Raw genomic sequence first — 25,787 nt, 5'->3', positions numbered from 1 at the left:
TGAGACTAATGGTTTGTTACTTTGAATAAACTCACACACACACACACACACACACACACACACACACACACACACACACACACAAGAAAAGGAGAGAAATCTCTATAGCATCATTAGGACCTATATTCCAGCCAAGGATTTGATACCATACTTTTGGGAACACCTTAAAGGGGAGTTTGGCATCTGCACATTGTAGCAATATTATTATGATATATTTTGGGGCTATAGGCAAGGACTCTTTGTCGATATTAAAGCTAGTATTGTCCCAACTGTTTTCATATATTTGGTCTCAGGAGAAGGTTGTATTAAACCAAAGCTATGTAAGTTTTCAGCACTTTGCAGCTTTCTTCCTTCTTAATTCTCTTTTCTTATTTCCTTTTAGATGGTGTGTCGTTTAAAACATGTCCTATAATGAATATTTGTTATTCTGAGAAAGTGAGAAACAAAGCATATACAACATGTTTTACCCATAGAGATGACTATGCTTTACTGGCTACTGAATTTCTGCTTAAATGATGGTGTACATTTGATGAATTGGACCCATAGATGGCAGGATGGGACCACTCAGTCCACATTCTTTAAGGAACAGACTTAGAAGAAACATCTATTCAGATGCTCATATGCAGGAAGCAGAAAGGTGAAAAAAAAAATAATCCTAAATCCCAAACTTTTTAGTTAATAAGAAATTTTACTACAAATAGATGGGACACTATCATCCATTATTAATTTTGTTACAGAACTTTTTTCTCTGAGGGCTGATCTATATTGATCTGTAGCATAGCTCTCATTACTTCCAATTTTCTTCTTTTTAAAATTCAGACATCTTTCACAAATTTTTGGACAGATAATCTAGAGGATGAGGGATCTTACTATACACTAACTTTCTTGTAATTTTTCCGTCGTAAACTTTGCTTTCTTTTTACTTGAGAAAGTATATTCTTTACCTGAGGTAAAGTAATTCTATTGATGAAATTACTAAAATCTCTACTTAAAATTACAGTTCCTCTTATAGCTACAGTCTAAAGCCTATAGATCATGGAAGAGAAAGGGGTTTCAAGTGCCTTCATATTAAATCAAAGCTCTTGCTTATTTCTACAGGATCCAAGAAAGATGTGAGAAAGGGGCAGACAAGCTGAGAATGAGGGAGGATTAGAGGAAAACAGGAAACATGGCGAGTGCAGTTCACCAAAGGCTGGGGTGCTGTGTCTCTGCAGACAGCCACCGGGCCCATTCATCAGAAAAGAAGCCCAATCAGGCGAGCTGTTAGAGCATCCAGGCATAACATCAGCCTTGTCTTCTTCCTTTCATAGCCTACCCTCTAGAAAGAGCAGTTTATTAATCATGCCACTACTTCCTCATCTATTTATTTAACTTTATTCCACAGAAACCTGGGGTCTACTCCCAGTTTTCCACAGAAACTGCTCTGGCAAAGATCCCCAATAACTGCCTAATTGTCAGAGACAGTAGTTGATTTTCAGACTTCCATTCTTCTTGAAATGGTCTCCTCCCATGGCTTCTGTGGCTCTCTGTGGCACGGGGCCTCCTCTGGCATCTCTGTCCACATCAAATCTTTTTTCTTCTGTTGGAAGCTTCTTCCTCTGCTCACTCCTTGATATTGATTTTACTTCAATTTCTGTCCTTAGTCATGTTTTCACTCTACATGGCCTTTTGAGAAATCTGACTTACTCTCATGGCTGAAACCACCACCTCCATTCTGATAACTTTCAAATCTGTATCTCCATTCTGGACATTATCTAAATACCTACTAGACATTGTGTCAAACTGAAAATGTTTAAAATTGAACTCTTTCTTTTCTTTCAAGCTCTACCTCCTCCGCAAATCTAAAAGCCCTAATCCTTCTCTTATTTTCTTATCTCAGTTAATGTTATCCAAACTAAACGTTGGGAGTTATCTAGATTCCTGTCCTAGTCTCTCTATATTTGGTCATTAACTTCTACCTCCTAATTATCTCTCAACCCTCTCACCTCTGCTACTCTTTTTGTGCAATTATTTTCTTTTGCCTTTATATTGAAAGTTTAGTACCTCGGTTTAGCCCTCCACAATGCCTAAGAAAGTCTTCCAGAAACCAAATATGTTCATACCTTTCTTTTGTGAAGATCCTTCAATAGCTCTCTGGATTAGTTCATCGTCTGTTGCTTATAACAGAATACCTGAGACCGGATAATATATAAAGAAAAGAGGTTCATTTCTTACAGTCCAATGTCCAGGGGGCACATGGTAAGGGCCCTCTTCTTGGTGATGGCTCTGTACAGAATTCCATGACAACTCAGGGAATCACATGGTGAGAATGGCAATATCTCTTTAATGTGCTCTCCTTATAAAGTCACCAGTCTACACCTGTGATTATCCATTAAACCATTAACCCAATGCTCCATGAATAATTAATCCATTTATGAGAGCATAATCTTCATGATCCAATTGCCTCTTAAAAGCCCCATTTTTCAAAAATCGTAACTGGATTTCCCACCCTCCTAACACTGTTACAATGGAGATCGAGTTTCCAAGAGACTTTTGGTGGACACATTCAACCCATACCACTCTCCAAAACTGGAATAAAGTCTAAACTCATTTTCAATTTTCCTTGTCCTAATGTCTGCTGACTTCTCCAGCCTCATCTCTCAATACTCTCCTTCGCCTACCTTTTACTCTAGCCACATTAAAGTATAATAGTGTCTTCCAACATTTCGGATTGCTTCATACTGCCATGTCTTTACATGAGCTGTTTCATACTGGAGTGCCCTTCTTTCTCTTCCATCACCATTCCTACACCCAGGCTCAAGCCAATCTCACCCTTAGCTCAAGGGCCATCTCCTCTATAGCTTGCCCTGAGTTATGGAGACTGAGTAGATCACTCTCTCATTTGTGTCACTGAACTTTGTGTTCACCACTGTTGTTTAATAAATTCCTGTAAAGTTCTGCCTCTGAAAATGAGACGGTGATGGCAAAGATGGTGTTTCTAGTCGTACCTTAGTTATAATTCAAATAGTGATATTAGTTACTCTAGATGAAAGTTCTTTCATGGCCATTGAGACTGCATTATGAGCCTCTTTTCTGCCCCAATATGGAACCATTGACTATACTCGATTATAGTTGCTTGTTTTCTTGTCCCTTTCCTATTACTCATCTGAGAACTCCTGGAAGATGAGGTTCGAGTTCTATTAACCCCTTTCTTTCTGACATCTAGCACAGTGCCTACACTGTAGGCAGTCTATATTTAGATACAGTTAGAGAAAGATAGAGATATAAAATTAATGTTGCTATTGAGTGGATTATCTGAGCCTCAAAATAAAACTATTATATTAGTTCTGCCTTTACTCTTTGAATCTCCCAAATGTCTGATGCTATGCTGTAAGCATCATATTTAATCAAGAATTAGTGCCAAAAATTCTGGTTAATGCATTGAGCAAGGGATGAGGTTAAATTATGAACTAGATTTGGGATATTATTTGAAGTTTGTATGTCCTCACCCTGGCTCACTAGGGACTGTTTACCAAATAAGCCTTCAGTAAAGTACTGGGCAGACAGTTGTCAAATAATGTCAGTCATTTGTGCATTGTTTTTTCTAATGAATTGAATTAAGTGCTCTTGGGAGATGTAATGATATAACAGAAATGACTTACATTTATTGAATGCTTACCTTGTTCCTGTCTGAGTGATAAATGTGTTATATGCATGATCCCTTTTAATTCCTATCTTGTAAGGTGGGAGCTATAACTGCCCTCACTTTATAAATGAGTTAACTGAGGATTTGGACTTTAGGTAACTTACATAACATCACACACAACTAATATACAGTAAAATTGTGATTCAAACCAAGACCTGCTTGACTCCCATTATGTGAAACAAACACACTCAAACATTCACACACACACACACACACACACACACACACACAACACATCCACATACCAAAAAGTTTTATATTTCCTTTTTGATAGTATTAGTTATGGCAAAACTCTAAATTACAATTTGTCTTTTTTATCTTTTTGGTGATTTGGAAAATGTGAGTTATTACATACCAGAAATAGAGTGAAATAGTCTCAGGGTTTAACCTAAATAGTATAGAAAAGGAGCTGATTCCCAGTGGTTAAAGCTCTGTCAGAATGTTATTATGAACCAGTTTGAGTGTTTGCTATTAATTTGCTTTATACCAGGTAACCCATATGTCCAACCACCCTGTCTTTTAGCTTATTAACTATTCAGGGATACAAATCATGAAAACATGAAAATTTTCTTACTCAAAACGTGTGCCAAATATCATCACATATTTAGGTGGCAGACCCTTTGCTCCTTTTATCTGAACAAGGAGATGGGCAAGTTAGCTTTATACATTTCCTTACCTAAAGGAAGGGCTGATCTCCAGCAGCAATTTTTAAAAAAATTCTTTAGCAAGTCATAGGCCAGTATTAGATCAGCTTAGTACTGGCTCCTAGTCTTGGATCATTTTAGAGCTTGAGCATCATCCATTTAGCGACTTTGTGAAGATGTTACAGGAGTTCTCATTAAGGGACATATTACCCACTCTCCAGCTAGCATCTTATAAGCTTTAAGAAAACGCCTTCCCTTATATATAGTTTGTAGATTTACAATTCCTATGTTAGATAATTGCACTATTCCAAGGAGGTTTAATTCCATAAAAATGTATATTTAGATGTCCTCAAGTCTCATGTTTGTATAATAAATTTTGGGGTAAACATCAACCCCATTCACTTTTCATATATTCAAATTTTATATCTCGTTTGTTGTTGTTTGTACCTAAATTTTTTTTTAAGTTTTTATATACTGAAGACTAGCACCCTAATTATTAAAGAAAAGTGAATAAAAGCTACGAGAAGATCAATTATGCTATATGTAGAGATTTTATCTTTTGAAGAGTATGTAGCAAATGATACAAACAATCTTTCACTTTATTGCTGGTTTTACGTTTATAGTGAGAGAAAGTGGAATGTAGTGGTTAAAAGCTTGAACTCTAAAGCCAGGCTGTCAGGGTTCAATTCTTTGCTGTCATTTACTAATCATTTTACTTTGGCCACACTTATATTCTCTTTCTAAGTTTCCTTATCCATAAGAAAGGAATTATAGAATCTAACTCTTTGGATTGTGTGAGAATTAAAAGAACAAATTCATATAAAGAAATTAGAATAAAGTCTGGTCCAGAGTAAGCTAACAATAAGTGTTATTTGTAATTAGAGTGATATTGTCTTGTATATCTAGGGGTTACAAGTACACATTCTAGAGCTAAAACAAAGTTTATTTACTCACTTATTCATTCATTCATTCACTTACTAAATGTTTAACTAATTTATTTATTCACTAAAGATTTACTAATTGCTATTAAATACCAGGCACTGTGCTTGGTGATATGAGAGATAAAATAATTAATCAGACATTGACACTGTCTTCTCAAAGAACTTAGAATTTGGTGGGTAGATGAAAATAAGTATAAAAATAATTGTAGTACAAAATAGAAATACTTAGTGAAATAAGGGCTTCAGATGAGATCATATAAGAATTCAGAATATACAGATATTTCTTCAGAGTACCAGAGTGATGTTTATAATTACAGACAAGATTTGCACATTTTGTCTTTATTAACAAATTGATAAAATCGTACTAACATTTAGTAGCCCCTCAACATACAGGAAGTCAATGACAGAGAGAGATCCTGAGAGTCCATTCTGAAGATTCCACATGCAGCAGTGAATTATTTCCAGATGATAGTGTTAAGGTTGCCAGAGTAAAACAAACGTTTAAGTAAGAGACATTTGTTCCTAACTTGTCACACTCATTAAGGCTCCAGTTTTGAAAATCAGGATGTGATTTAGAAATTTAAGTAGCAAAAAGTTAATGTTATTAAGCCTTAAATTTTTCTTTACTTTGCCTTGTCAATTCATTTACTCTTTCAGGTTCTTGAATATTTAAACTACTTAAAATATTAATAACATACCAAAGAAGTATCAACATTGACATTAAATTGGAACTCACAGTGCTCTGTAATATTTTCAATGGTTTATGTTATTCATAATTACACTAAATAAATCATTGTCATGGAAGAAACTTAAGCAAATATACCAGGGTACTTAAAAAGTTTGTGGAAATACAGAATTAAAAGATAATTCAAATCTTTCCATGTACTTTTTGAACTACCCTTGTATACTATATTGCATGGCAATGTTTTTCTTTCAGAGGTGAATACTAAAAAACATTAAGGATTATTAAGCTGGAATAGTACAAGATGTGATATAAACTGATATTTAATATCAGAGATTCTTAAATATGATAATTCAATGCTCATAATCATGAAACTTATTGTAGGATATTTTTAAGCAGTAAGAACATCATATATCCCATCCCCATTTCTGCAAAATGGAAACTATCGTGGCGGCAATGAACTCCACAATGTTTGCATTCTCAGGGATAGCTTACTATCACAGAATGATAATATGTGTGTGTGTGTGTGTGTGTGTGTGTGTGTGTGTGTGTGTGTGTGTGTGTGTGTGGTTACTATAAAAATGTAACACTAAAAAGATAAGGACAATTCAGATAACTTTGTGGAACTGAAAAGACAGTGTACTCTCCGTAGTCATGTTTGAACATTTTGAAAAACACTAAATTTCAAAATTACGAATATTTTATGGTTGTAACAATTTGTTGGTTACTCAGTTTCTAAACAGCGCTAAAATTAATTGCAGGAGAAAGCATTGCTATAGGTTTTTCTACTTTTAACTGTTCCTTATGTTTGCTCTTCTTTACTTATTTCTAGTCCTTAGTAATTAAGATACATTAGGAATGTAATATTTATTTTAGTAAAACCTTAAGTTGCACTTCAAAATAGTTTTCAGTAAAGACGTTATCTATATGCATAAAATATTTTGTCCATGATCATTTACCTACTATTTCATTTTATTTATAGCATGTGAAATTCTGGCTATTCCAAAATGAATGTCTAATGAAAACCAACCAAGAGTAAATTTAAGCACATTAATCTATGCTTCAAGATATCATAACGCATTTTTTTAAAAACCAAAAAAACAAACAAAACCCTACCAAACCAAGCGTCTTCAGTCAGAAGATATTTTTCAGTTAGCCTTATTTATGTATATATATATTTTTTCTTTTTTCAGCCCTATGATATTTTTCAATATACATTTTCACTTTTACAGGGATTACAAAATTCTGAAACACCCATATTATTTGAAAGCAAAGTTCCTTCTGTGTAAGGAATGTGTCACAACGCACTGAGTTCTAAAATGAATATACTCCATTTTTAGGTTTTATCTGTACTGATGTGCAGGAGCCAAGAGGCCCAGGAAGTAGTTTGGCAACACTGCATTACTTACGGTTAAGAGGCAGGCTCGCATTGGTCGTGCCTAGCTTGTTGGCAGCCACACAAGTATAGTTGCCGAAGTGTTCCTGTGTCACATTGGTAACAGTGAGAATGGATCTTGTGCTAAAATTTTGAATAATGATTCCTTGTTGGCCATTGAAGAGCCTAGAAGACAAAATAAACTTTAGGTAAAAATGTGTTGTGGATACCAGCTTCACTTTTATTTTAGATGGGGTTGTCATGGCAATCCATAGACAGTTTGACCACTCCGATGTTAACATATAGTGTAATAATGGTGCAATTACATTTTCCCTACATTAGTAGATTTGGGAGAGGAGAGGTTGCATCACAGCTGTAGACTGTTCCTACGGGATTCTTTGTGCTATACAGAAAACTGAGCTGGGATACCCACAAGTCCTATTTGTGCACTGTTTTGCATTTTAGAAAATTAAACACACCACAGCAATGGCATCTCATCTATTAAAGTCAAGAAAAAGTACAGTAAAATGGAAGTAAATATAAAGATTCCACTAAAAGTACAAACTGATGTTTTTTAGGTAAGCTGGCTAGACAATGTCTAGGCCATTTCAAATGATATTATGGAAAATTCCTATGAAAGTTAACCCCATCACTGTGATAGGATGGTTCTGAATCCAGAGTCAACACTACTTTACTGTTGCCATGTACAACCCAGACAGGTGACTTGCATTAAACCTAGAGACAGCAGTATAGTATCAAAGAAAGCATTTAAAGCTGAGTCACATCTCTGCCACAATTTAAGAATATGTCTAAGAAAGTCCTTTAACCTTTCTGGGGCTCAATATGGGATTCAATTTTACCTGATTCCACCCCAACTATCCAATGACCTCTCTGCAGACTTACCACCAGAGGTCATCACTCTCAAATAAGACAGCATGGCTTTACCATTCTCAACTCATGCCATACGTGCCTATTCCTGCTTCACCTTTCTCCTGAATCTACACTCTGTCCCTTGCACCCTTTCTATTTCTGCCAGTCAGATCTTTCCCTCCTCATTTAGGCATGATCAGACACCAATCTCTCTTTTTTGAATGCTCCTTAGATGACTTTCCTCTCTCTGTACGTTCTCTTGCATTATTTTCTTTCTTTCTTTTTTCTTTATTTTAAGGCATTATAGAAATGTAATTCCATTTTAATTTATACTCCTATGGTTATAATTTAATAGTAAATCCAGTAGCCACAGATTGCAATCTCTACCCTTGTGAAGTCTTCTGTGGGCCTCTTTCTAGTACCCTTTGAATAAATTAGCATTCAGTAGCAATGAATTATCACAGTTTAATTCAACACAAATAGAACTTTTTCTATAAAAGTGAACTGCACAGAACAGATTAATCTGAAAAATCTAGAAGCGCAGACAAGGGGATAGTTGAAAACACATGCTATTCTGCTGTATTGTAATATCAGACATTGTGACATGGCACTAGTGAAAAGTTGAAGTTCTTGAAATTCATGGAGCATACACGGAGAGAGCTTTCAAAGAGGTAGTTCTGGCCTTTTTCATATTTTCTCTTGCATTATTTTCACTAGCAGTTCCCATGCACGCCAGTCTTTTCAAATCAAATAAATTAAATTGTTCTAAACTCCTCAAAAGGCAGGGCCATCTGGACATACTTTCTCTGACATAGCACTTAATACTTGTATCCTAGGTATGTAATAAATAGTACATAGGTCAATGGAGTCCAGGTGATGTTCCCCCAACACAAGCATTGATAAGCCCCTTTCAGTGGCCCCTTCAAGAGATTCTCTCTCTAAATTTAAATTCTGCTACAATGAGGATGCCAACCAGATACTAACTTCTCTCTAACTAATCCCAAATTAATTGTGAAAGAGATGCACTGATCATAATATGGGCTATGTAAACTCACGGTATAAATGGCATGTTAGTTTTTCCTCTTTAACATGTTCAAGTTTTAGGGCCAGCCTGTGGCTCACTTGGGAGAGCGTGGTGTTGACAACACCAAGTAAAGGGTTAAGATCCCCTTACCGATCATCTTTTAAAAAAATTAAAACAAAACCAAAACAAAACCAAAAACATGTCCAGGTTTTAGTACTAAATAGTTTTTTTAATCATGGAAATGCTAATAAATGGCATTCTATTTAGAGTTTAAGTTGAACTCAACTCCTTTGCATTATGTCATGTGGCTTGCACCTGAATTTAGATAAAATATACTGTAGTTAAATTCAGATTAAAATAAGCAGTCATACTTGGTTACTCTGGGAATTACTTATATTTTATGTAATAGTTAAATTTGGCTTATCCAAAAGAAAACATTTAATCAGATTAATAAAACTTTGAGTTAAATGAACATTGAACAAACTTTAGCTTGAGCAAGAAACCTGATAATCTCCAACTCTGACATAAAAAAGTAGAGCATAAAATATGGATGTGGCAGCTTTTACTCCTCTCTCTCGTATTTCGAACCTATCAACATTTATGCTAAATTCTTAGTGATTATTGCATATTTTTCTGCATCACATTAACAACTTTATTTTTAACTAATCAGTATATGCTGTGTATAAAAATCACAGTTTCATTGCTCTGCAAGCTTCAGCATTATGACTCAAATCAACTTCGCCACATCCATGTTATAGACACATTCTCCGGAGGACTCAGCAACTCCCTAGACTACAAAATCCATGTTGTGCTCCACCTGCCAAAACCAAGACTGTTTTTCTCCTAACGAATTGGGAAGAGAATTAACCAGAGTCTTCAACTGGTCGGACTCTGGGGAGAAAATCTCAAGGGAGTATATTTAGACATTCCATGGCCTTATTTGTTTATGTTCCTTATGTCTGTCTTTCTGAGTGAGTTGGTTTCCAATTCCCTGCTCTTTAATGTATCTGAAGGCAAAGCCCCAGCTGTCGCTGAATCATCCAGTGTGTCCACATTCTGCATTTGTAGGCCCATTTTTGGCCGCTAGCCAGCAGTACCGTGTGCATTCTTACCAGAGTGGCACATTAGTGCTCCAACCCCTGCTACTCAGATCAGCCAGGCAGGTGATTATGGCCAATAAAAAAGAAAAGTATCTTCCCTGGGGGAATTTTTTTTCCCTCTAGGGAAAACTACCTTTCTGAAATTACTGGAGAAATCCAAAGCTTACTTCCTTTTATAGTGTGGAGTTTTAGAAGTGCTGACTTCTCAAATACCATTTAGGAACCTATCCTCACCTAGTAGATGGCTGACTTTGAGGAAGAGTGACCTTCTGAGATGGTGTATATCTCTAGGGGATATACTTCTGTGATTTTCCTGAAGGAATCCGGTGTGTGGGGGGGGGGAAGGAGGGTTTTCTTAACTATTCAAATGAATTCTGAAAATATTCATCAAGTTGCTACAAAGATGAGTTCCATGCTGAGTGATTATGGACAAGGCTGGGCAACACTGACCTCTGCCCTTGAGAAGACAGTCAATGCCAAGGGGGGAATCAGACACATAAACAGGTGCTTACAACAGAAGGTTATTTTAGTCACAATGGGGACCCTGTTATGATGAACACATCTACCTTTAATTATTGAATATAGGTAATGTAAGCCATACTTAGAAGTTCCAGCATGTATGATGCAATGTGATTGCACATTATTATTTATGAAACAGATTTTTTCTAATATGGTCATCTATGATTATATTTTCTGTAAAAAATGTCTTACGTTGACCTATATTATAGAATGAAAAATGTTTTCTTATAGCTCCTCCTCCCAAAGTAAGATAAACAAATTCTATTGTGCTAGAAGTTAAGTATGGCATCCTTTCCTTCAGCAGAGATCAGCAGCCTATGGTGCTTACCTGAAATACCTGGTAATTTTTCCTTGCTTTATCTTTGCCATAGGGAATATGGTTATACGATCTTTCTATTACTGTGGACCCTGCTGTCTTCTATCGTGTGACACCAGTAAAAGTTTGCTCTGCATCAAGGACCATTATCCTCACTCTTTTACTTCTGCCTTTTGCCAGTGCTTCATAAATCTGTGAACTGCAAGCTATTTGCTTTGCCAGCAGATGCTGCCAGCTCATAAGTGACACAGCCCAACCCAATAACTAGTTATGAATTAGAATAGTACCCTATATTTTCTAGTGTCAGTCAGACATAGCACATGGAAAGCATCGTAATAACTAGGAATACTTACATTTCTGACTCATGAAATGTTCACAGACTTTACAGTCATAACCTTCCTTCAGGCAGTAGCTATCTAGGATGACCAGAAGAGCCTGCAGCAACATCACCATAGAAAAACTGACCACACAGCCATCAGGACTGATAAGATTGCAAAAATAAATGCAGCAGCTACACTGAAGACCTTATTCATTTTATATATAAATCCAGCCTCACTTTACATTTTGGGACTCTTGTTCATTATCTGTCTTTCCAGGTCAGGAATAACAGTAAACATTTCTAGAAACTTTTAGATAAAAATAGCCACAGAAAGACTTAATTGCTAATGTAGGAAGCATAGTTTGAAGAGTATCAGACAGCAACATTTAAAATATTAAAATAATATGGAATGGGAGTGAGGGAGGTATTCACATATAATAATAAATCTTTTGTCATACTGGAATTACAAGGCAATATGATTATGATATGTCATGTTACACAGTGGATAAGATTAATATGGTCTTATTAATCAATTTTTGGATGTTATATGGTGGGAGAAAGTATTCCTTGAATCATAAGAATTATATTTAGAAAGCAAAGGAATGTTACTGCCAGCAATGGATTATAAGCTTGTGGAGTTCCAAAATGAGGTAAAGATATAACTCAAAAATAAAAGAGATAGAGAAAGAGGCAGAGAGAGAGAGAGAGAGAGAGAGAGTCATCGGTGATAGTAGAACTCTGATATGGTCTTAATGGAAACAAAATTTTATTTGGTCATCAAATGAGTTCCAAAATGAGGTAAAGATATAACTCAAAAATAAAAGAGATAGAGAAAGAGGCAGAGAGAGAGAGAGAGAGAGAGAGAGTCATCGGTGATAGTAGAACTCTGATATGGTCTTAATGGAAACAAAATTTTATTTGGTCATCAAATGATGATTAGATGCCTCCTATGCATAAGAAGTGTTGGGACTCAAAGGAAAAAAAAATAATGACATAGTTACTATCTCAAGAATCTTAGCTATATCTTAAAATCTATATGTGACATTAAGATTGCATATCGGTCCCTTCCACAACACATCTCATAATGCCTATCTCAAAGATAGAGTTCTGTCATATCCATATATCTATATCTATTGATATGGGTTGAATATTTGTCCCTTTCAAAGTTCATGTGGAAGATTGATCTCCAATGTGGCTGTGTGGAAAGGTGGGGCCATTAGGAGGTGATTCCCTCATGAATGTATTAATCCATTAGTGGATTAATGGATTCGTGGGTTATCACGGATGTGGAATGGTAGCTTTTAAAGGTTAGTACATGAAAGCATTTTTGCCATTCTTGCCATGTGATAGCCTACTCACGACGGGACTGTATACTTCCCAGCAAGGAGAAGCCCTCACCAGACGAGTCCCCTGAACCTTGGACTTTCCAGCCCCCAAAACTGTAAGAAATAAATTTTGTTTACAAAGTACCCACTTTCAGGTATTCTGTAATAAGCAATAGAAAATGGACTAATACATCTATCTCTATCTATCTGTCCTATCTATCTACAGTCTCTGAATCATAACTGCATTTCTAGTCTTTTCAATGTGAGCAGGAATGCTTTATGTATGTAGAAAATATTAGCTGTTCTCAGTACACTTATGACTGAAGAAATATAATATAACACTAAAAAATTTCAGCATTGTACACTAACATGTTTGATGTTAAGAGTGTGGGAAACTGACATTCAGAAAACATTTAAGCATTTTCAAATGCGTATATCAACTAATCTCCAAAGCACCCCTAGGAGGTTGGTGTTGTTACTCCGATTTTACAGATGAGAAAAGAGACGTTCAGAAAGGTTAAGTTAATCTATCTTCCACGATCTGATAAGTTGCAGAACCAAGATTCAAACCCACGTCCTCCTACTGTTAAGAAAATTGAGTGAAGCCAGCAAATAAAACCAATGGAGCTAAATAGCCAAATGGTATGTAGCATCCAGGCCACAAAAGCCAGGCTCAGTTTGAAGGGTGAGTCTAATGTGGGAGAAAGTCAAAAACTTTAGCTACAGTTCAGCTAACTATCCAGATCTTTCTCTGGACCAGAGGCCCCTTAGCTATCTATTTGCTGCTTAATTATGTACTCCTTTCAGTGCAGCCTCTTACAGCCTCCAGTGGTGTCAGCCTTTTAGGCTACTCACTGCCTGAGATGAGAAGATAAAATGGGTTTTTTCTCCTTCCTCCTCAGATGCCCTGCCAAAACCCACACACACCCTCAGCATCAATTATTATTTATTTTTCTTCCTCTGGGTTCACTAAATATTTGGATGGTAGGAAATCTCTCGTCATAATGTATATGCAGAATACAGTCAAAAAGGGTAGACAAAAATGCAGTCTAGCCAAGTGGCAAGAATGCAGAAATATTTTAGAGTATTTCCAAAATTGTCTTTAAAGTTCAAGTTCTAGTGATGCTATAGTGTTATTGTATTCCACCTGGCTTGGCCAAATCATCATAATAACATCAAATACCTCTCTTTCTAACATCATTTCAATTGTAAGTTTTCATAAATTTGTGTGTTTTTTGATTAATATCCACCTTCTCCATTAAAGTGTAACTCCATTAAGGCAAGGTTCCTGGATGTTTTTGTTATTCATTGTATTCCAAGCACGTAGCACAGTGTTACGCACTTAATAGGTACACAGTAAGTAAATGTTGCATGCTTGACTGAATGACTTGTGTTTTTACATTTTTGTAATTCTTAGTTTTTTCATCTGTGAAATGGGAAAAATGAGGCCTATCACAAAGTGTTGATGTAAAATTTTTTTAATATATAATGTGTAATATCTATGCACATATATATCAAATACAGTAGGCACTAGTTTATGATAGGTGTTATTATTGTTCCATGATAGGGTCTGTTTCTTAGACAGAACAGATACATTTCCTCTCAGATGGCAGCAAAATATTAAATATTGAGCACACAGGAAATTATTTTTAAAGAAAAGATCTAGGAGAGTGACTGAAAAGATCATGGCGTGATTTCAAGATGTGCCAAACTCAGTATCAATTACATGCACATTATCAACCTCATCTAGGCTTTTCACAGATGCACAGGGCAGATAAAAAAAAATAAAAGTAAAAAGGGGGAGGAGTAAGAATTGCTAGCAACCAGAGAGAAATGAAAATTTATGTGAACATGCTACTATAGCAACCTACTGGTTTATTGTGTTTTCTGATACTTAAGGCTTGAAAACAATATGATATCATTTATTCCTAGGAACAGACTGACGACTATCATGAATCACTGTCGTAGCCCCAAGGGGTATCTATCTTTAGTAGCACATTTGAATAAATTAATGTTATTATAATATATTAGGACACTTTAATGATTCTTGATATTATTAAGCTATTTAAAATGTATGTCTTGTTTATTTTATCAATTTTAATGAAATTAATAATTTTAGATTAGAGACCTTTGGGCTGCCTTACTTGTGACAGTTTGATTCACACAGGGAGGAGAGTCCCTTTTAACCCCACATCAAATAAACAAAGGCTACAGTGCAGGTGTCAAACCTCCCCTGATTGCAGCGAGTTCCTGTATCCCTGACAACCTGGCCTATGACTGGATTTCTCCCCTCTGTTTGAACTGCTTTCAGATATTAGATCAATGTGCCCATGAATTTAATGTCAAATTTCATCCCACAATATAACAATACAACCATTTTGAAGAGACTACATTCACAAAAGAGAAATCCTGGGAAGGCAGAATTGTGCAACAGAAACCAGTTTCCTTTGTCTAATCATATATTGGGTTTATAGTGTCCCAAAATCTAAGGTGACAGAATCCATTTGTACTAATATTCTTTTATCAGTTTGAAAGTGTATTTCAATAAAAACGGCTCTCTACTTTATAATTATTAAAGGCCTATAACTCACTCTTGCAACACAGTGTGTTATTCAAGCCAAACCCCATGTTAGGTGTTGAGGACATAACAATGAACAAGGCAGAACCCTCACTCTCAGGTAGATAGCAGTCAGTGGGAGAGAGGGGCAGGGAATGGAAGTTGACTATCATTTAATAAGTGCTTTGGTAGAGGTGAGCACAGGAGAGTAGATCTGGAGAGCTTCCTCCCCAAGTAGAAAAGGCTCAGGGTAGTTTTCCTGGAAAAGGTTACAACTGCACTGAGACTAAAGGACTGGTTAGTGAAAGGCAGCCAGCCAAAGGTAGCCAGGGATGGGCGTGCAGGTGGAAAGGGCTGATAAACAGGCCAGCATGCAAAGAGGCTGAGAGAGAGAGATCGTATCACTGTTTGGGGACTGAAATATTTCGGGATGGCTATAGCCATCATTGTGACAGAGTAGAATGTCAAGATTCATAACCAGAATGTTAAACAAGGGCCAGGATGTGAAGGCCTCCCATGCCACACTGCAATATTAGGACTTTATTCCAGGGACAATGAAGAATCACTGATGGGCTTCACTTTTAAAGTGATAAGATCAGGTATGTGCTTTGGAAAGATCATTATGAATTTTAAGAACACAACCAGATTTCAGCTGTTTCCTGCTGTACTCTGTATGCAGAGTTAGCACCTTGATTCTGGTAATGTCCCAAACCAAACTCAGCATGGTTCCTCCCAAACCTCTTTTCCTGTGTTCCAGCCTCAGCTAATAGCTTCACCATTCACCGTGTTATTTAGATTGAAAATTTGGAATTATCTTCAAATTGTTCCTTCATTGTATCTAATCAGCCACTGAAATATAAAAAATACTACCTTTTCTTTCTCTTGCTTTTTAACTGCATAGTCAATACTCTAGTTATTGTATTATATATTTTAATATTTTATATTTCCCATTCATTCCTCCCAATTTCTCTAAGAAAGATTTTGCAAAGATAAGGATTGGATCATTTTACTAATCTTGCAAAGCCTTTCCATTGTTTTCCAATGCCCATAGAATTATAAGAACTATATTTATAATTAAAATTAGAATTAGAATTATAAGTCCAAATTATAAGACTTACAACACTTAAGATCATTTTGCAAAGATAAGGATTGGATCATTTTACTAATCTTGCAAAGCCTTTCCATTGTTTTCCAATGCCCATAGAATTATAAGAACTATACTTATAATTAAAATTAGAATTAGAATTATAAGTCCAAATTATAAGACTTACAACACTTAAGATCCTCCAAGTCTTGCCCCGAGGTGCCTTGTAGCCCTACCTCCTATTACACCTGATTTCATATCCTGTTCCTAGAGGAAGAAAAAAAAGTCTCTATACAATGCTCCCTGACATTGACCATTTTCTTTTCTTTCCCATGATTATTCTCAACACCTTGCAATGTTCCTATCCAACACAGAAGCCACCTCTGCCCTGAAGCATTCCTTAATCCTTGATTGGAATTGAATGGACTCTTCCTGTGCACTTTCACTTAGGGTTCCTTCCATTTTAGGATTCTCTTAGGGTTTTCTTACTTAGTTACTTATTTTATTTTGCTGATTTTTATAACAAATCCTAAACTTTAAGTCAGGAGATGCAAACTGGAGTTGGACGATTTTCATCTTTGTTTGACTGGCCCAAAGTTTAAAATATAATAATATGTATTTGTGTCTCATATGGGTATGTGCAGTCCAGTTCTCAGTGGTTGAAATGCTCTCAGTTGTTTCACGTATTTACGCTTTACCTCTCTTGACTCGGATGATAAAGTCATCATAGGGGTGATGAGAGTTTACCGATAAGGCATTGGTTATTAAAAGGAGTGAAATATCATCATAAATAAGTAAATAACATAACAAACATAACATAACACCAGAAATGCAAATTCCTTCAATGCAGGAATGTGCTTCCTTTTTTGAAAATTTCACATTTTCTCATAGATGATAAATGCTAATGCACATTTGTTGAATGAGGAAGTAAAATCTCAAGTCAGCTGGGACGGTCTTTTTAAACTGAAGTGTAACAAGGTTATTTCCAGTACCTTTGTAAATCAAAACGTGTAACTGCTTACTCTGGTGAGAATGACCTTGTAAATAAGAGGGTGAAATAGAAAGGGAGTGAATGCATTTCTAGTCCTTTCTAATTAATCAAATTTGTGGTGTAAACTAGAAGAGAGATATCTTGACATATGAGTCAGGAAATTAGGTTTTATTTTCCATCCTGTATTTTCCTTCAATGAGTCATTTACCTTTATGAGATATAGTTTTTTATCCCTCAGTTATAATCTAGTTAGAATTATGCAAGGAATGATAAGATAGTATATAGTGAGTTATATAACATGTGTTGTATGATTGCAAAGTCAGCTTATATATTAGGTAGAGTAGCAAGTCGTGGCATTTAAATTACTTTATATGTTTATCTCTCTTTTTCTCTTCTGTCTCTCTTATGTAACATCCCAAGCTTGAAGAGTTGACTCTGTGTAAGTAAAACATACAATGTGCACATCTGCAAAACTAGTATACATAAAAATGCTTTGAAAATCATAATACACTATACAAATGTAATGCATTCATAATTTTAACCTAAATAAATTACACGAAAAACAGCCAAGAAAGAGGATCACTGATGATACATACTGGGAATATTTTAACTCATTTTGCTAGTTTCCTCGAAAATATGAGAAATGGAGAAAACTCTCCCTCACATATTTCTTTAACAAAGTGAATACACAGATGATAATGATGTCCTGCCTAGACAGTCAGGTAGTAAATATCTAGAAGAGGAGAGAGGAGAGGAATAGTTGCTATACTTTCATAACTTCTCAAGTTCATCTTACCTTTATAAAGCCAAAAATGAAAAATCATCATTTTCTAAGGTGAAACCTAACATTAACCTGACTGAAAAATATAATCATGCCTCTGTGTAAAGTAAATGTGGCATAATTTACATGGTTGATTTTAGGTATTTTCCTACCTGTTCAATGGTACCTGTATACATTTTATGCACATAGGTGCATGCATGTTTTATGTACGTAGATAACTAATCCTTTACATGTAGGCAAAATGATAATAGTCATCACATTTTCTATGTAGAAGTGTTGTAAAGAATGACTTAAAAATGAATAGACTAATTTTGAAATATGTTGCTTAAAAAGTCAAGATGTAGGTACCGCACTGTCCAATGCAAAATATTTCATTTTTAGGCACACACTAGTTTTTTAACTAATACATTGATAATTTTTAGTGTTTTACTATATTTTTGTTTTCCATTACTGGGAGTAATTTGTATTTACCTCATTTGTAACATTTGCATCCCTATTTTTAACTATGATGGAAAATGAAATATTCTTGCAATTAAAGAATTCCAAAAAGCATTGCTGTAATTGGCCCTTTATTTAAAAACAGGCAATGTGAATAAAATACTATTTTAAAATACTATACTTGTTTGTTTATTTAATTGAAAATAATAATTGTATGTACTTATGGGGTACAATGTGATGTTTATACTATACTTGTTTGTTTATTTAATTGAAAATAATAATTGTATGTACTTATGGGGTACAATGTGATGTTTTGATATATGTATATACTGCAGAATGATAAATCAAGCTTATTAGCATATCCATCACCTAAAAGCCTGGAGCACTTATAATGGCATGTCTTTGTAGGCCTCAGGCTTGGATTTGAGAAAATCTAGGAAAAGAGGATGTAAGTCAAACATACAAGAAAACAAGGACACAAGATGGTAACGCCATCTTCATAAAATGATGCAAAACCTATGTTTTGCAATACCTGTTGAAAAGTCAGTCCATGACAATTTATGTTTTTAGCCTTAATCCTAAGAGAATGTACTGTTCTCAAGCAATAGATTATTTTATATCATCAAAGACATTAGTTGCTTAATGGTCCTTTGGTTATTCTGAAATCATCCTTTTATTACATAAACATAGAGAGTATATTTCTTCTTATGAACTATAGTGAATTGAATGATGTCCCCCAATAACTCATTGAAGCTTGAATTGTGTCCCCCTAGTTTTATGTGTTAGAAACTTAGCCCCCACAGTGAATGTTAAAGAGGGTGGGAAAGCCTAGTATAGTAATTGAAAGGAGGGGCTTTAAAGAGGTGATTAGACTACAGGACCACGCCATAGTGAATGGATTAAAAATGGTGGTCATTAAAAGGGGTTTGGAGGGCTTTAAAAGGGGAACACGAAGAGTCTGTCTGTCTCTCTGTTTTTTCTGCTTCCACCATCTTGCAATGTGAGACCCCTAGGTCACTGTCATCACCACCAGATGGACTTTGGACTGCCCAGCCTCTGAAACTGTAAGCAATACATTTTGTTTTCTTTATAAATCACCCAGTTCCAGATATTTTGTTATAAGCAACAGAAATGGACTAATACAGAAAATTGGTACCAGAGAAGTGGGGTGTTGTTTATAACAGATACTTGAAAATGTGGAAGTGGCTTTGGAACTGGGTAATGGGCAAAGGCTGGAATAATTGGAAGGGATAGGCTAGAAAAAGTCTAGATGCTGGCAAAAGCTTAGAAGACAAGAAAACCAGGGAAAGTTTGGAATGTTTTAGAGACTGGTTAATTGGTGGTGAGCAGAATGCTGATAGAAATATGGACAGTAAAGGGCATTCTGAGAAGGTCTCAGATGTAAGTGAGAAGGGACTTTCTGGAAACTGGCACAAAGCTCACCCTTGCTGTGAACTGGCAAGCAACTTGGCTGCATTTGTCCATGTCCTACGACTTTGTGGAAGCTGGCACTTAAGAGTTGCGAACCAGAGTACTTGGCAGAAGAAATTTCTAAGCAGCAAAACATGCAGGAAGCTGCATGGCTACTTGTAACAGCCTACACTGAGTCGTGGCAGCAAAGGCATGACATAAAGCCAGAATTTAAAAGGGAAGCAGAGCATAAAGATTTAAAAAACTTGCAGCCTAGCCAGGTGGTAGAGAAGCAGAGAACATTTTCAGAAGAAAAATCCAATGGTGCTAAAAGGATTAGTACAAAGGAAAGGGATTATCAGGAGAAGGAAGGATAAATGTCATCTAAGGACTTTACTTCCTCGTCTGGGAAAGGGATTAATGTGTTTTTGGTTGTATGCAGGGTAGTTGTATCATGCTAGGTGAAACTATTATGTTATTGTACGATTTGAAGATTAGAATGATTTAAGGAGCTAGTATGGACACCAAGTTGAAAAAGGGTGGACTTGTGATGGGTAATTCTAGGTGTCAACTTGATTAGATCAAGGAATGCTGAGAAACCTAGCAAAGCTATCTTTTTAGGTGTGCCCATGAGGGTGTTTCGAGCAGAGATTAACATGAAAGGCTGAGTGGATTGGGTGGGAGGGACCCACCCTCAGTGTGGGCAGGAACCATCCATCACTGGGGGCCTAGACAGAAGAAAAGACAGAGAAAAAGGTGAAGCTCTCTCTATCTCTGAAGAAAATCCATTGCCATGTCAAGAACACATTCAAGCAGCCCTATGGAGATACCCTCATAGCAATTAACTGAGGCCACCTGCAATAGCTGGCACTAACTTGCTGGGTGTGTGAGTGAGCTGCCTTGGAAGGAGACCCTCCAAATTGAGTCAAACCTTCAGATGACCAACAGCAGGTGACATCTTGACTGCAACCTTATGGAAGACCTGAACCATAACTGTTTAGTCAAACTGATCCTGGATTTCTGAACCACAGAAACTGTTTGAGATAATAAGAGTTTATTGATTAAAGTACCTCTGTTTTGAGTTAATTTGTTACTTAGAAATAGATAACCAATAATGGCAGCAGAATAAGGGAAAACATGGGCTGACAGGTTGACAAATCTAAAATGTGTCTTGATGACATCTTAAAGCTGAGATCTCTTGGACAGGTTATTTTAAGTTTCTTGTGTCTCAGTGTTGTCATCAGTAAATTGAGGATAATAAATCTTACCTCACAGAGGTCTGAAGAATAAATGAGATAAAAGAATTTAAAGGACCTGGAAAGTGGCTTTCTTCAGTAATTATATGTTTTTTTTTTTCTTTTCTTTAAGTTGTGCTTAATTTTAGAGGGTTTTTTTTTAAAGATTTTCAAGCTGATTATTCTCAGCACACAGAAATCGACTATACAAGTTGCTGAAGAACTGCCGGCAAAGACAGGGCTAGGGATGTTTAGGAGCTGGCTCTGTTTTTTGTTTGTGTTTATTTGTTTATATTTATCTGAATGAAAATCTGGTTTTGAAGATCTTGATTTAAGAGAGGTAGGTATTTATAAACATTTTCTTAAATTTTCTTAAATAGAAGTAAAGAAACTGTGTAAGTTATTTCTGAATATTTATGTAAGCCCAGGTACAAAAAAAAATCTCTAGGAAACAAAACTTCTCCAGATCTGGCAAAAACTCTGCTCCACTGTGACAGGGTCTCTGACAGCTTCATGCTCTCAGTTTGAGACCTCAGAGGTCAAGAAGACAACTCTGAAGCATGCTGTATCTGTTTCTGCTGTGTGTCCACCTTGGCTCCATTTTTCTGTGTCCTTGATTAAATAAACTGGGAAATTATAAGTTAGAGTTTCTACATGCAGTCTCTTACTTTGTAACTCCATAAACAACCTGAAATGCCTTTACCCTTGATATTTAACATCAACATTTCAGATTATTTTTGATAGACTCTGAAAGGCCATGACCTACACTTGGTGCCATAATATAGGGGTTAAATCCATGGACTGTGCATGAAGATTTGCGAGACTTCCTAGTTTAAATCCCACCCCTGCCACTAACTGTTTGAACTTGTGCAAATTACTTAAAAACACTCTGTGCTCTGGTTTCCCCAAGCAAAAGGTAAGTATGATAGTAGCACCTATCCTTTAGGTTTACTATGAGAATAAAATGGGTTACTATTTGTTAGCAACTTACAACATTACCTGTAAAATAGCAGGTGCTCATTAAATAGATAGTTTTCACTTCAATGAGGTATATATTTGAATGGCCTGGGCCTCGACGATAGATCCACTTAGTGAGTATAACAAGCATTCAGCAACCAGAATCCTTCTCTCTACTACTGCTTGCATGTACTCAACTTTGCTTTACTATAGTTTTGAGAGGAAATTATTTTCTTCCAGTGACATTTGAGAATTTGGATATTTTCTCAAATATAACCCTAAAAAATGATTAATGTATACTTCACGCAACTGAAAATATGTTTGCTTCTCACAAGTGCATTTGATTTTCACAGCTGCTAGATTTTCCTTTCCCTAGTTGTGTGAGTGTGTTGGGGAGGACATTGATTGGGGAAAATCAATCTACCTTTTGCTTTTTAACAAGTTTTTCTAAATTCCTTTGAAAATCTAATAAAAGCTGTAGTTTCTCTTCCCGGTAGGAAGTAAAATCACTGAAGTTATAATTATGGGCACCAATTGGCTCTTTGCTATATTTGCTATAGGCCAACAAAGTGGACAGAGGATTATTGTAGTCTGTTTTTGACGATGGTTGCTGAATTTAGAAAAGGAAAAGACAGAGGGAGGAAAAAAAATCCAGGACATTGCAAAGTACTGGAAACAAAATGGTCTTTAACAAAGGAGCTCCCACTTGGACTATGAGGAATGCTTCTGATTGCTAGCTTTTAAAAAATTAATAACATAAATTAAAAAGTGACCTTGAAAGATACATAAAATAGTTTAAGTCAGTGTTATTTAAACTGTGTTTTGTTGTGAATCAGGGAGTTGGGGGATTCCTGCAAGGACTTCCTAATTGAGGGGAGATTCTGAGAAGTAAAATTGAGGCTCCACTCACCCAACATCTGCCAGAGAAAGCTGTGTTCATAGCTATTTTTTCTTGGGCTTCCAAATAAGATTATATTTGAACAAAGGGTTTTGTAACTTGCAAAGGATTAAGAACCATTCTTCTGGATGTTTGTTTATATGAATAACCACAAATCGAAAACTTCTCATCTTGGGTTATTAAAATCTGAAAGAGGTTAAGTTGGCAGATGTACAATCTTGTAGAGTGGAATGAGGGTGACTACAGACCAGTTTATCTAATTCTTGGTATACAAAAATATGGGGACTTTGATGAAATCACAAAGAGGCAGATTTAGAATTAGTAATTAGCACATATTATAGTAAAAAGAGTTAAAAATTGAACACTGCAGATTACTGAAGAGATTGTATATAAAATAGCTGTGAAAAATGTTAGGCAAAACCACAGTCATTTATTAAGTATAAATGAGATGGTTATGGGGATAGACTTTATTATTAAGTCTGATGTTTAAAAGGGAGACTGTCTTCCACAAATAATCTTTCGATTCCAGTTTCAGGAACAAAGTACCGGCTTATATCATATCCATTCTTATCCCTTGTGGCAATATCTAAGTTCTTGTGCATTTCTCTGGTTTTCTGTTCAGACATCTAGCTGCAATTCATTATGAGCCATGACATGAGTGAGTAAACCCCATATGTATATGTTGAAGAGTATGGAACTGCCAATATTTGGCTTTTTTGACTTGAGAATAGCAGTTTCATATGGCTCAACTTAACATTTTCTTGAATATGTCCCTCTCTAGTTTTGAAGCAAAATATACATGGTATATATAATACCCTCCCCTCTAAAGTGTGTCTTCCAGTTACCCCACAGGGGTCCCAGGCTTCTTCAATGGCTTGATAAGAGCAGTTGAAGAGGTCTGAAAGAGCCTACTGTTAAAAGTAAAGAGAAAATTGTCAAGTCCTGTCTTCCCTTGTTCAACAGCCCTTGCCAAGGCTTCTGGGGCTTCTCAAAGGGGAAATCACACAGAGCTGAAGTTAGAGTAGCCCTAAAATCCCCCTGGCTAGTCCTTTACCCATGTATTTTATCTCCTCTACAGCCTCTTCAGTGATAGAATATCTAAAACATGGTATCCCATAAAACAAGATGTTAAACTATCTTGTGGGAGAGTAAGGCAGGTGAAAGCCTTATCAAGGAGGCCAGGCAGAGACAGCAGCTCCTACTGCTTTTGAAGTGCTCTTATGAAGGCTGTGCCCAAGTTCCTTAAGAGCTGGTTTACTTCCTAAGTAAACATGGTTGCCAGCAAGAGCAATGGCGTCCTGGCTCAGAGGCAAAGAAATGAAATGCATCAGCGATGGGGGATTTGCAGGCATTTCTGAGATCATATAAACCAAAGTGGACATTTCTTCTAGATGCTATTAGCTACTCATCCCTCCCATGTGGGCCCCTTCAGTTTGCCTGCTCAAGAGGAGGCAGCTGAGAATCATTCAAGCCAGTTAAAGAAATTGCTTAAAGTAAGTATCTGCAGTGCAAACACATTAGCTCAGAGTGCTCAAAACACAGTAATAATCACAAAGTCCTTACTTCTTCTCTCCTTTGTACCATTCGAAGGCCGGAGGCGGCACACCTGCACCTTCACATCTTATCAATCCACTGCGTCCCGGGGTCACAGTGCCAGATTTAATTTCCTGGATCGTAGGAGCAACTGAAAAAGAGGCAAACAAGCAAAAAAATACCTGGTGGGTAAGTAAAAATAATCTTTTGCAGAAGTATAACACACCTATATTTTTATTCTTTCTATATTCAAAGCAATCTTATGCCTGATAGGCCAATGCATTACATTTTCAGTGTTTTATGCTTCAAATACAAGACTAGTCATTTTCAGCTTCATTTTTCAAGTTGGACAATAGATGAATGTTCCCAGGGAGTGCAGAGTAAATGCAATACATTTTGGCCTTGCTTCCTATTGGAAAAATGGCATTGGTGAGGGAAACACTTCATCTGTACTCCAGTCAAACTACACTCCAATAATAGTTCTCATTTATTGAATGATCACTGGGAGTCAGTCACTGGGAAAGGTGCTTTATGTTCATGGTTTCTTCTCAGTAATACTCTAAGCTAGATGGTATTATCTCAATTTTATAAATGTGAAAACTGAAGTTCGGAGAGGTTAAATAATTTATCTAAGATAACAAATTTACTTAGTTGCAGAATTCGGATTTGAATTTGGGCATATTGGCTCAAAGCCTGGGCTTTTTCAGTATTCTGTGTTTTCCTTGTGCTTTAGCAATTCAGTGATTTTGTTATGTGGTTTCTTCTACCTGGATACTGTTCTCCTCCATTTCCAGATTCAAGGCCCATTTTGGGTGTCACTGTCTCCATATTCTTCCCTATTGCTTTAACTAGAAAGAGCTTTCACTTCTCTAATTAGTTTATCTAAATCTCTCATACCATGTACTTTCTACCTTGCATTTTAATTATTTGTGGGGCTAGAAATAACTTTCACTTCTCTGATTAGTTTATCTAAATCTCTCATACCATGTACTTTCTACCTTGCATTTTAATTATTTGTGGGCATGCTAGGCTGCCTTGTCAGCTTCCCGAAGGCAGGGTAAATATCTGATTCATCTTTGCATATTCTGAGATCAAAGCACAGC

At 36.2% G+C, this 25,787-nt stretch overlaps 1 protein-coding gene across 1 annotated transcript in view; it reads right to left on the bottom strand.

Moving 5' to 3' along the window:
• NEGR1 (neuronal growth regulator 1) overlaps positions 1 to 25,512 on the bottom strand; it is a 207,417-nt gene extending 181,905 nt beyond the window's left edge. The window contains exons 1-3 of the mRNA XM_008571832.1: positions 25,452 to 25,512; positions 24,715 to 24,835; positions 7,362 to 7,513 (exon numbers count right to left, since the gene is read on the bottom strand). Coding sequence (XP_008570054.1) covers positions 7,362 to 7,513; positions 24,715 to 24,835; positions 25,452 to 25,512 — 334 coding nt within the window. The remainder of the gene's footprint in view (positions 1 to 7,361; positions 7,514 to 24,714; positions 24,836 to 25,451) is intronic.
• Between the last annotated feature and the right edge of the window lie 275 nt (positions 25,513 to 25,787).

The sequence above is a fragment of the Galeopterus variegatus genome, unplaced genomic scaffold, assembly GCF_000696425.1.
Source record: "Galeopterus variegatus unplaced genomic scaffold, G_variegatus-3.0.2 Scaffold726, whole genome shotgun sequence".
NCBI lineage: Eukaryota > Metazoa > Chordata > Mammalia > Dermoptera > Cynocephalidae > Galeopterus > Galeopterus variegatus.
Note: the sequence above shows the minus strand (reverse complement) of the source record. Positions and strands in the feature narration are given on the sequence as shown.